General features: G+C 36.4%; 1 protein-coding gene across 2 annotated transcripts in view; it reads right to left on the bottom strand.

The window, feature by feature from the left end:
• LAMA2 (laminin subunit alpha 2) overlaps positions 1-13,467 on the bottom strand; it is a 628,216-nt gene that overhangs the window by 116,033 nt on the left and 498,716 nt on the right. For both annotated transcript variants that reach the window (XM_007450523.1, XM_007450524.1), the window contains exons 35-37: positions 8,154-8,265; positions 2,415-2,577; positions 887-1,097 (exon numbers count right to left, since the gene is read on the bottom strand). In XM_007450523.1, the coding sequence (XP_007450585.1) occupies positions 887-1,097; positions 2,415-2,577; positions 8,154-8,265 (486 nt within the window). The remainder of the gene's footprint in view (positions 1-886; positions 1,098-2,414; positions 2,578-8,153; positions 8,266-13,467) is intronic.

The following is a 13,467-nucleotide window of genomic DNA, read 5'->3' as shown; positions in this document are numbered from 1 at the left end:
GTAGGGAAAAGTGATCAGTGTGCCATGTTAAATATTAAGAAAGAAATGAGAGAGAAAGGGAGAGAAAGGAAGGAGAGAAGGAAAGAAGGGAAATAGGAAGGCAGGGAGAAAGGAAGGAACGGATGGAAGGCTCTGTTTTAGTTCTAGCTTCATTAGCACTCTAAAAAAGGCAGAAGCTGCCTATCATTTCTTAAGGAGTGAACTCTCTTGTCTGAGGAAAAGGAGACAAAAATAACGCAGACTTGATCTGCTCTTGTTAGTCTGTTGTAAAATATCATTTTCATAGAACATGTTGCAAAGAAGAGAACCAAAAACTTCCCAGGCTCTGGTCTCTCAGTGAGCTGTTTCTTCTGTGCCCCAATTCCATTAGAAAATCCTTGGCACTTCTGTGATTCATGGCAGCCGGATGTCTAAACCATGGTTTGTGGATCAGGTTGGGTGGACTGTACAATCATATGGTATTAGTATTTGAAGAAACTCTAGATATGCCCTAGTGTAATGCACTCATTGTATAGTTGAGAGACTGATGCTTTGAGACTTTAACTGACTTGCTCACACTAGTACTTCTAGTTAGTGGCACAGTTGTCGTTAAGACCAAGGACCCCTGACTCCCAGTAAAGATCTCATTCCACTGTACCATTCTGCCCTTAAAAATCTTAAATAGTTTAAGTTATCTAAATTTTATTTGATTATATGGGCAATGATCATTCATTAAAAAACAAAAAGAAGGATCATTCCCCGTTCTGCTTCTTAGAAGTCTCCTTTCAGAGTTGTCACACTTGGTTTCATGCGTGTGCATCAACTTGCATCAACTTGACTTACTCCGCCAGGGTCAAACTTCCACCCCGTGCTCCCAGATTCAGATGAAAGAGCCTCTAAGACTCACCTCCAAAGCAGTCATGTTTTTCTGGTTTTCTGCAGATAAGAGATTAGCTTCTTTGATTTTATCTGTGGCTTCTCTCAACAGGTCCCAAGCATCATCAACCTTGCTTTGGTAGTCTGCCAGTTTCTCCCGGAGATCCTTCTCTATTTCTTCATTTTTCCCTCTGGATTCTCCAAACAGCTTCTTCACTTTCTTCAGAAGGGCTTCTGCAGCTCTATAAACACCCCAGCCCAATAAGAGACAATAAGCCCTGGCCACCGCCTCAGGGTTTATTGGTATTAAACAGTGCTACAAAGAAATGCTAACATTAAAACTATGGAAAAAATTAAAAACAATATTTAAGGCAGATTGACTGTGTGCTAAACGAAGTTGAAAACTGAGAGCTGAAAAGTGGCCAGAGCATTTATAATTAAAACTAAAGAAGAAAAAACATCCACACAATTTAAATTGATTACTAATATAACATTTTCATTTGGAAGGGATCTCATGTTATTCTCATAATGTGGCTGATGAAATCAGTTTTATGATTTACTTCACACACCAAAAATAAAATCTACCTGATTAACGATGAGATATTTTCTCTGTTACTTTGAATATAAGATATGAATATTGATATGTTTGGTTAGAAACTGTGAATATAGCGCCATGCTGTTGACATGCTAGTATGATATAATTTTGACCTACTTTTCTTTTCCTTTGAACTGAGTGTTCTGGGAGTTTCCTGGATTCAACTTAATGGTTTTCCTAAAGTGATACTATCTGAGCCCTTTAAGGAAGGCTAAATATTTGAAGAGCAGTAGTTCTCAAACTAAAAGGCATCATAATTTCCTGAAGAACTTGTCAAAACAGATTGCTGGGCCCCATCCCAAAAGTTTCTGATTCAGTAGGTCTAGGGTGGGGTTTGATAATTTGTATTTCTAACAAGTTCTTAGGTGTTGCTAATGTTGCTGATTTCGTATATACTATTTGATTATTAATAACACCATCACTTAGAAGTTAGCTGACTACGAATGTAAAAATGTATTTTTTTATTGAGTGTAAGGTCACAGGAATTCATTGGCATTAGTAAAATCACTATCATTAGTCACAACCTCAAATTCCCAAACTTTATTTCATAGTATTAGGCATGTATTATTTGACAATTCTTCTATTCAGTATTTCCTAAGATGACAAAATGTATAGGATGGCCTGTTAAATTCATAACTTTATTTATCCAAAGATATTTTTATTAAAACAGAAAAAATTAATAGTTCTAAAGGCCCTAGTAATGGAAATTAATAAAGCAAGACCATTAGCCTAATTGCAGAAGGGACAGCACCAAAAAAAGATCATTTACTTGATTATTCATATATAGGTATAAACATGCCTTCGATCCGTTTTAGAGCAAGACAAATTATAACTAAGTAGATGAAAAATTAATAAAGAACAAAGTATCTCCTACTGATATGTGATGGAAAATTTAGAGATCTCTAAACAACACTTTGGAAAAGCTCAGTTTATCAAATGCAAAAGCAATAGAGCTTCTACTCACACCAACTCATCTTCAGCAACTTCCTTTTGTGTGTCTAGATTTTTCCTCCTCAGTTCTGTCATCATCTTATCAACTTCATTCTGAAGCTCTTGCAAATTTCTCTCAAAGGCCTTGCCTTGAATTCCTAGAGTTTCATTTAGTTTTACAGCTTTTTCATTTACAGCTGCAGGGGGTAAAACAAATTTTGCAAATTAGTAAACTAAATGCCACATGCAAAAATGGCACCCAGCACCTGCTCTTCCCCACCATCTCTAAGAGAAATGTTGTTTGTCATGGGTGTTCCTGCTGGGAAACAGAGAGGCAGTTGCTATAACAAACAAGGAAATGTGACATATTTCTTCATATTATATTGCTTTTAGGGGGACACAGTAATTAAAACACAGTGTTTCTACCCCAAAAGGAAGAAATAAAGTAAACAAATAGCTCAAACCTTCTTCAGGTAAGAGGTAAAAAATGAGACATGTAGCATAACACTTGGAAGCTGAAAATGCAAGGTCTGCATTGCTGATAAGACACAATCATATTCAATTTTAAAACCCTGAGTATAGAAACACTATCAGTGATGAGATCTCTCAAAACGAACCTGCCCTTGTACTTCCACACAGTTCTGTGTTGATCTGTGTAAAGGAATGAGGAAAGGAGCCCCTATCTACGGACAGGCATTATGCATTAGGGCTCACAGATACCCTCCAGCAATAACAGCCATCCTAAGAGTCTGTGTTTATTACGCACTAAATAGGTTTTCAAACTGTGCTCTTTGGAATCTTAGGATTCTCCAGGCGCTTCAGGTATTCTACAAATGATATCTACTCTGCCAAGAACCTGTTTTATAGGTTGGTGCTCTGGGCAAGATTTCATTTGAAAAAAGAATTCTATGTCAAATAATAGTTTGAAAAATTGGTGAACTGAAACATGTACACAGTTCTACTTTAGTTTTAGACCAACTTTTCCTGAAGTGTGTTCTATGGAGCATTAATTTAGCAAGATGAAGAGAGGTGTTTTTCTGAACTCTTTTATCTTCTGAACACTATTTCTATTATATAATATTACCTATGAAAATACCCTGAATAAAGGCTATGGGTTGGCCAAGAGACATTTTCTACCATTCAAAGCTGTATCCTAAGACCTCTTTAAGAGCTAAAGAATTTTCAAAACTCATTTCTATTCTTGGAGAAACTTTTCGGATTAACACTGGTGGGAGCTGTTCCAAGGGTCATATGAACAGAGCTCCTGAAAGAAGCGCACATAGTTAGGCAAAGTAGACCAGCCATGGGGATGTGACATGGTGGGTTAGTACAGTGGTTCTGAAATGTGGTCCCCAAATTAGCAACATCAGATCACCTGGGAACTTGTTAGAAATGTATATTCTCAGGTCCCATCACAGACCTATTGAGTCAAAAAGTCTGGGGTGTGGACCAGCAATTTGTGTTTTTAACAAGCCCTCCAGGATCTTCTGATGCACGTAGAGTTTGAGAATCTTGGGTTAGTAGAAGAAATTGAGTTTCAGTCTCTAATTCTACCCTTTCCAAAATGCATCTTTCTAATTCTTTTTTAATGATAAATGTCTTTGGTTAGAAAATTGCTGCAGACAACCTGTTATTTCTGATAACCATAGTTTAATCTGCAGAACAATCTAAATCAGGTCTTTTAAAGAACAAATATGGCCATTCTTAGCCCTGTGGTAGAAATTATTGCTCAGGTGCTATTCTTAGAAGTAGGTGAGGGTGCCTACTCTCTGGCTGACTACTTCATAGTCATCCCTTGACATATGCCAAAGGACCTTCTTAAGATTCCACCACTATGATTAGTAAGATATCACCTAGGCCATGTCATTCTTGTTAAGGAAACATGGTAACCATGCACGATTGACTGGAAAGCTCCTTGGTCCAGCAGACTATGGGGAAGCTGATGCTGATGATTAAATGTAAGAAGGTTTCTACTCTTTAGATTTCAAGAAAGGTAGTAGTAGATTTGGCTCTACTGATGATACAGCCCCATCCTTTGGTCTGAGTGCATGCCTATCTGTACAGTTGATTTTAACCAATTGTAGCATGTAAGTAACCAATGACATCATTTTTCTTCACATTTTTTTTTTTTTTTAATGAAAGGGATAAGCCCCACTTTCCAACCTGACAAAGCTGTATGTTTTTTCATTATTAAATGAATACATGAATGAACTTTGCTTAAAGACGTTTTTGGAAATTTGATGCAATTTAGGTCCTGGGCCTAGGTGGTATTGAGGAAGGAAGGAATGTGAGATGCAGCCTCACTATTTCTTTTTTTCTTTTTTTTTTTTTTTGCGGTACGTGGGCCTCTCACTGTTGTGGCCTCTCCCGTTGCGGAGCACAGGCTCCGGATGTGCAGGCCCAGCGGCCATGGCTCACGAGCCCAGCCTCTCCGCGGCATGTGGGATCCTCCCGGACCGGGGCACGAACCCACACACCCTGCATTGGCAGGCGGACTCCCAACCACTGCGCCACCAGGGAAGCCCTCACTATTTCTTTTGTGGTCTAATTTCACAGCTAAATTTCTACAGAGAAGAATTTGGTGGAAAAAGAATGATGGAGTGAGAAAAGGAAAAGATGGATTGCATCACTTCTTTTAAATTAAAGCAATATGTAAGCAACCAGAAGAAATTATTAGGGTACACAAAAACTGCTTTAGCAAAATGATGCTATATTAAAAAAGCAGCATTATTTTAATAGAAGAGGTCTGATTGCTCCTTTGCTTCTATACATGGAATTTGGAACTTCTCTGAGTACTTTTAAACTAAAGATAAATGTGTTACGTAGTCTATTATTCCAAGATATACAATATCACTTCAGTATGTTTTCAACAGTATTAAAAATACTTGCAACATAAACACATCTTTTAAATTTAATTATCTTTTCTTTCTAACTTATTACAAAGGGAATTTAAAGTCATTTTAAAATATCTTTAAAACAAGATAAAATAAATATAAAAGGAAATGGAGCAAACATTAAAAAAATTAATGTAAATCAGGCAAAGAGTTACTAGACAGAAAGGCATGCTGTTATGCCCAGGGCAGTGGATCCTAAATCTAGTGTTAAGCAGCTTAGTAGCCAACGCATCAGGACAAAAAGGAGTATTTTGAGAGGTATACAGTATCTATAACATACAAACTAAATAAATAAATTCCTCAGGAGAAGCAGAGCTGTTTTTCATGCTGAACCTGAGAAAAATATCCTATAATGGGTAAATTTATCATGAATGACTAATACTATCGTGCCCTGAAACACAGGAAAGAAGAGTGTCCAGCATTTCTTAAGTCCTATTATACATCAGAACATATGCTAATGGGTTTAGATACATTCACTCATTAATTTTAATAGTGTGTGGAATAAAATATAGTTTATTCATGATCGAATCAGGAGTCATAGCACAACAGACTTTATAAAGTTATAGTGAGATAACGCCTTAGATTAATAGAAGTTGATTTCTATATTGAGGCTATGACTTATAATGGAATATATATAGTCTGAGTAAGGTATTTCATCTATCTAAAAAGTAAACTGAAATAGACAAATGCCAGGCTGAAGCATGCACTTTTCCCACAGCAATTTATTACCACTAATAAAAATAGAAACACTGATGATTATCCACCATTATTATAGTTTCGAGAGGGGAAAAAAAGTATAGGTGTGTTGTATAACTCAAAGTTTTTAGTGAGTTTTCTTTTTTAAAAAAAATCCCATATGGGCTTCCCTGGTGGCGCAGTGGTTGAGAGTCCGCCTGCCGATGCAGGGGACACGGGTTTGTGCCCCTGTCCGGGAAGATCCCACATGCCGCGGAGCGACTGGGCCCGTGAGCCATGGCCGCTGAGCCTGCGCGTCCGGAGCCTGTGGTCCGCAACGGGAGAGGCCACAACAGTGAGAGGCCCCCGTACCGCAAAAAAAAAAAAAAAAAAAAAAATCCCGTAGACATCCAAGCCTTGTTATATATATGTAAACCCTTTATGATTTAACTCTGGAATATTCAAATTTGAATTTTCATGAAATTTTAATAGTTAGATTAATTCTGTCAAAGTTCTTTTACAAAGAGCTGTGGTTACCATTTTTGTTATCATTTACGTTAGTACCTGGTGGAAGAAGAGAGTAGTATTCATATTGTCCTCGGGTATGGGATCACAGCTATCCACATGGCACTTCACATGAATTAGAAAAAGGTGCCCCATTTGGACAGAGACAGCCAGACCACCTGACTGATGCACAATGTAGGAAATGGGAGACACCTTTGATGCCATAACCTCTTTCTTTGATTGATGGATTGTGGATGGTGAGCCAAGCCTGGGTTAAATATCATCTCCACTCTGCCCCCTGCTGGTGCCTTTGTGGCACGCACAAAGATGTAGATAAAGTAGGCAGTGCTGGTACTGGAGTCTATCGGAAACGTGTATTAGGATTTATTCTTATGTAGCAACATTTGATTGAAATGATCAAGATTAGTTCCTAGGATAGGCTGCTGGGTGTTAGTGTTTGAGACTGAGTTGGAGGGAAAAGGAGAGTCCCTGGAGTACTGACTAATGTCTTCAGGGATCCAGGTAGAGTGAATGTGCTCTATCTGCAATGGGATATTTTTGGTGGGAGGAAGGGAGGGTGGACACTTTCAAATAGCATTACTGGAAAATAAAAACAGGGAAAGGACTTCATCTAGCAGAGGAGAAACCACAACGAGTTAACTGAGATTTTTTTGGTAGGAGTAACTTCTGTTTCGGATCCTGACACGTCTTGCCTGAGATTATGCCTCAGATTAAAACTCTACTGTTTCTTGCTGTGGGGAATCTTTGGAAGTTTCTGTCTCTTCTTGGCCAGTGATTCCTAAGACTGACCTGTCAGGATATGCCTTGAAGGTCCTCATGTCCTGATTTATTTGGCTCTATTAGAAAGCAAAGTATCTAAAATGTATAACATTATAGAGCAATAAAAATGTTTTATTTTTAAAGCAAAAAGAAAACACTTTTTCCTATTTTCTCAACATGCATGTATGTTTATCATATATTAGTAGATATTTAAGAACTAATGTTTTGTTGTTTTGTTTTTTGAGGGTTGTTTTTTTTTTTCTTTTTGCATGATCTGTTTTCTTTGAGTTTCTTAATCTGGGCTTTTGCCTAAAAATGGCTTCCACTTTGATTCTCAAATCAGATTGGTAGATGCCAAGAACTAACTCCTTGAGAATTGTGGACTAAATGCAGTAGAGCTTCTGGTAAGGTAGCACAACCAAATCCCAAACAATAGATGTTCATTAAAAACTGGTACCAAGTATTTAAAAGCCATTTTGAGAAATTAAAGTGCTGCTTTAAGGTACTGAGCAGAACAATAAAATTAACTTTTTTTTTAAAAATCAAGGATCCTTTAAATAGTTCTGAATACAAAAACAGCACCATAGCAGAGGATAAGTTGCCCATTAACTAATTTAATCATATTTGATCACAATAGCCATTCCTCAAGGATCAGAGCATTCATAAAGGAATGCATTCAATTTACTGCTATTCTGTACTCATAATTCCTAATTCGCTGAGTTCTGTCACAAATTTAACACTGTAGGCTATAGATTCTCCGTTGATAATGCCCTTGAATATCTTGATCAAAAAACTTAAAAAAAGTGCAACCCTTAAATTTAGAAATGTCATCTCTTGCTAGAGAAATTCCAGTCCTGTGCAATCCTTTTTTTCTTTTCCTGATAGGAGAAATAATGATTAAATTGTGACTTTTCTAATACCTTCTGCGTGCTGGGCCAGGTCCTTAACGAATTCTCCTAAGGAGTTTGCTCTCGTGTTGGTCCTCTCTGCATCCTGTCCAGTTTGCTCACCATCTGCTGTCACTTTGGTAGCCTAATGAACCAAATTCGGGAAAAGCATAATTAATACAGATGATGAAGCTACAGCTAGATAAGCTCTCACCGGCTGCATTTTCTTTCAAATATTACTTTGAGCCAAAGGAAATTGATGAATTATTGATCAGATGTACTGGAAATGATGCCCGTGCTCAAATATACAATTAAGCTTTATTACTTCTTCCATTAAATGGAAATCAGAGAGCTGTATTTGGTCTTTTTAAAACCCTCATTGTACGCAATGGCACAGTAGAAGCCATAAAGCAGAATTATTTTTGAAATATTTTTAAGGTACTATTGCCAAAAGTCTTTAATGGATTCTTCAGCCTGCACATGTTGCAGTTTTGTCCATATTTTATTTACCGAAAAAGTGTGGAGTGTAGCAATGATCTCTCGAAAGAGGCACAGACAACCTGTCTCAATCAGCTTGATCCTATAGATTCGGTTTAGATCAATACATTAATTAAAGAAACAAAGAAAGGGAATGCTTAGCTACTAAGTAGTAAATGCTTGTTTTATAACACTGTAAAGATTTAGTAAAATGTTAAAGAAGAATAAATGTTAACTTTCCCCATATGACATCACCGGAAAAGATTCCAGTAATCACAGGACCATATATTACTGTCAACAAAATAGAACAGAACTCTACAACAGCCCCACCTCCCAAAGAACGTCCTCATATTGTTTCACCCTTATTCACATTGAAAATATCATTTGACACAATGGAATCCATTTAATGTGTTCATAGTTAAGATATACCATATGTAATCAAATGGCATGTGTAACATTACAAGTTTCAGATACTATAAGGCTTAGAGCACCTTGTAATAGGTTTATACTTCGTTTTTTAATGTGTATGCATATGATAATAAATATGACTTCCTTTTCTAAAAAATAGGGATAATCTAACTACAGAAAATGAATCAAAGAATCACAAACTGCCTCAGTACAATTTAAATAAAGGTTCAAGCTGGCAGAGTATTAATACTCCACAGTCTTGTACCAGAGTGCTTGCATTTTAGACATGCCCAGAGAATCTAAATTGTTTTATACATAAACGGATTTTAAATAGAACTTAAGATAGAACTAAATGTCTGGCCAGCACAGAACATGGTAGGAGGTGCTGCAGGAATTATAGTGCATTTTATAATTTCCCAGGGGGCAATAAGAGGTTTAATTCATGTAAGTTTTCAAGGTTTTAGATAAAAGGTAGAATATAAAGTCCAACCATTATCATCTAATTTCTCAACCTTTAAATGTTATCACCACAAATAAAAGAATGAAAGGAAAAGAATCCAATGGAAGTTTTAAAAATTCCTCTTTATAGTTTCAGTATGTATACAAAATGATTTGGCATGTGTTAATCAATATATTAGAATGCTCTGGATTAACTCTTCCAAAACATTAACATTGGAATTATTTTCACTTTTAAATTCGAGGTCCAGTTGGGTCAAGAAACTCTACACAAACACACCACACAAATGTATGCTCACATAATTTTTTAAATGTTGCTTTTGAATTACTAAGGTCAGCTGCTTAAGATGTTGGTCATCTAAACTGCTTTAGATATTTGTCTAGTCTGGATTTTACTGTGTTCTATAATATCTCTACTATTTTCACATATCACAGAATACTATAAGGGATTTGATCTACATTATTATCATCTTGCAATATCTTAAGAATTAATATACCACCAGCACTAGTATCACTTACTATACAGAAAATATACATTATAATTTGAACTAAAATTTATTTTTTGCTTCATCAGTATCTTATTTACATTACTAAAAGGTAATAATTCCCATAAATCTCACACTATCGAGCTTTCCAACTCTTATATGCTCAAAGCATCTAATTTCTTGAAAATAAATGTATACTGATACACTCTCCTTTTAAAATTCTGGATGATCAAGATAATATTCAATGCCTTGACTTCTACTTACCAAGTTAATTTATACAAAAATGTGTAAGAGTCATTGTTAATACACTCAGTACCAATAACATGAGTACTCCAATATTAAGATGTGAGGAATACTACATGACCCATGGTAAGAAATAAGTCAAAAATGTTATAATTAAGACCCTATGCAATCAGCTTCCCTGGCTTCCTTTTATATGCAATATGCCAATCTCTTCCCTTCTTAGGGTCTTCTCATATTCTGTTGTCTTTGCCTGGAATGAGCTTCTGCTCAACACTTTAGTGGCTGGAACCTTGTCATCCATCAGCTTTCAGTTTAATAAGTATCTCTTCTTGGTGTGGCCATCCCCAGGGCACCTATCTAGGTTTCTCAGCTTCCTGCAGAAGAATATTTCCTTCATAGCTCCATGCATTTTAGAATTACTATTTACGTGTTGGCATACCTATGTAATGGCTACCTGACTAAAAAGTAAGCTCTAAGAGGACAAAAACTTGGTCTGTTTGCTCATCACTTTATATCCAGCTTCTAGTATGATATCTCACTTACAGCAAATATTGAATGAATGTTGTTAAATATATGACTAAACAATTTCCTAACTAATCTTGTCAACATTATTGCCATTCTTATTGCCTACTTATTGCCTACCTTTCCAGAAAAAGCTTTGTTCACACTATTGCTCCCTAACTCCTCTCCAATCACCCAAAATAAATCCAGCCCCCAAGATGATTTGCTTCCAACTTCACCTTCTCTGTGAAGGCATCCCCAATGATTTTGACCCATACGCTCCTTTCTTAGATTTTCAAAAACAACTATCATTACCACTATTCATGACTGTTGTGGGTAATTATTTTTTTAGGTGTTTCGTCATATCTATTGAATCGCAATCCTTGGGGGCTAGGGTTATATCTTATCTCTTTCTTATTCCTCCGAGTGCCAGGCACAGTGCCTGGCAAACTGTAGGGGGTCAAGGATGTTTGGTGACTGACTGATGTAATAATAATCAAACAAACTATTACTTTGAAGTTCTAAAGCCTGGTGGAGAAAGAAAAATCTCTTTTTATTAGCCCTCTGAGAGGCAGGTTACACAGCCAGGCTCAGCTGTACCCCAGATTGATATGCGTGTTCAGAGGGCTGACAGTACTCTTGTGTTTCGTTTACTCTTCCTGCCTTTAGAGATACATAGAGGGCACGATCCCTATTTTCACACTGGTGAGGATGAAGGTATGAAGAGGTTAAGTGACTTCTCTGAACTCACACATATAGGACACAGGGGACAAGACACAAATTTTCTGTCTCACAGCCTTGTATGCTGTCTGTATTAAACATTAACTTATGTTTGGCTAACATTCAGGAGGACTGGGAAGATACTTGAAAAAGTTAAGCATTCTGGGTGGGAGGAGGGACACAGCTCCAGCTTTTATGTATTTTAGGTGCATAAGCTTTAGGTTTTAGTAAACATATTTAAAAATCCATATCAGAATATCATATAGATACATTAAAAAAAAAAATCATGTCCCTGGTGGCCCAGTGGTTAAGACTCTGCCTTCCAATGCAGGGGGTGCAGGTTTGATCCCTGGTTGGGGAACTAGGATCCCACATGCCGTGAGGCGCGGTTAAAAAAAAAAAAAAAAAAAAAAAAAAAAAAAAAAAAAATCCTGTCTCATTGCACAGTAATGAAGTTGAAGAGTCACCTTATCAAAACCACCCAGGAGAGACTCCTTAAAGAAAGGCAATTACAAATACACTATCACCTATGGGGAGTGCTGATAAGATTGTAAAAAGTGAAATTTACAAAAATCAGTTTCATCCAGGACAGGCTATTGATAATGTTACAGATGAAGGCTAAATAGTACATGATAGGAGCTGTCTGCCTGATTCAGTTTGGCTCTCCTTGTATTTTATTAAATTGCCATCCCATCCCTTAGTCAGCTTCCTTCTAACTCACTATTATCTTGTCCTTAGGGTATTTGACAAATGTCTTCTCATTTATCCTAATATGTTGTACAATCTTCCTTTCATTCTCTATCTTAGATTTTCTTATTTTTACTTTCTCTTACCTCTGTTCTACATATTTCCAGTGTTCCTTTGTAAATGATAGCTCACACACTGATTTGCATGTATCTCTCTTACCTTTGATTATCTTTTTTTACATTCAAGTTCACTCAACTAGGTATTTTTTCCTTTTATTTTTATTTTCGTTGCAGGTTTTTTTTGAGTATTTATATCTAGGCAGCACGCATTACCATTAAGCACACATTCATTTACTTCTGAACAATGTAGCTGTTACTTTCTTACTTTAGCTCAAGCAGTTCTCACTGTGCCTCTTGAAATCTGCACATAATTTTCTTGGTTGGATATTACTAGTGTCTTTCAGTTTCCGCCTTCCTCATGTTAAAACTAGAACCTAATGGAGCAAATCTAACTACTGAGTAGACAACATTGCTTAGATGCCACCCACCTTTGCATTTGCAGAAGTTTTCTCCCGAATTTAAATTTGAGATCTAATCATTTACATGATATTCTTTAGGGTCAACTTCAAACACTACCGGTTCTGTATATCCAGGGGTCAGTGAAGTACCAGGACAAGCTACTAACACAGAGAGCGCACAAAGAGAGAGACAATCAACTGACCCTGGGGAATGATAATAAGTCAGTTCTATGTGAAATTTCTCCTTAAATATTTCAGTCGTCAGTTTTGAAAGTTCCAAATAAACAAATGTGATTTGTTATACATTATCTCTCTCTCTTTTTAAAAAAATTTATTTTATTTACTTATTTTTTATACAGCAACTTCTTATTACCTATTCTATACATATTAGTGCATACATGTCAATCCCAATCTCCCAATTCATCCCACCACCACCACCACCACCTCCACTTTCCTCCCTTGGTGTCCATACATTTGTTCTCTACATCTGTGTGTCTATTTCTGCCTTGCAAAACAGTTCATCTGTACCATTTTTCTAGATTCCACATATATGAATTAATATATGATATTTATTTTTCTCTTTCTGACTTACTTCACTCTATGACAGTCTCTACGTCTATCCACGTCTCTACAAATTTTCTCTCTTTTAAAATATAACAGCAGAAATGAAAAACATTGTTGGCAACTTAAACCTTTTAAAACTATAAATAAGGCATTGTATATATACATATATGTGTGTGTGTGTGTGTGTGTGTGTGTGTTTATATATATATAGTAGGCACTTAAATCATTTAAAAACTAGTTTCACCGTTTTGGAAATGCCTCATCTTCATTTAAATTTGATTTCCAATAT

This window comes from Lipotes vexillifer, unplaced genomic scaffold, assembly GCF_000442215.2.
Source record: "Lipotes vexillifer unplaced genomic scaffold, Lipotes_vexillifer_v1.1 scaffold537, whole genome shotgun sequence".
Taxonomy (NCBI): domain Eukaryota; kingdom Metazoa; phylum Chordata; class Mammalia; order Artiodactyla; family Lipotidae; genus Lipotes; species Lipotes vexillifer.
The sequence above is the reverse complement of the archived record's forward strand: the minus strand, read 5'-3'. Positions and strand labels throughout refer to the sequence as shown.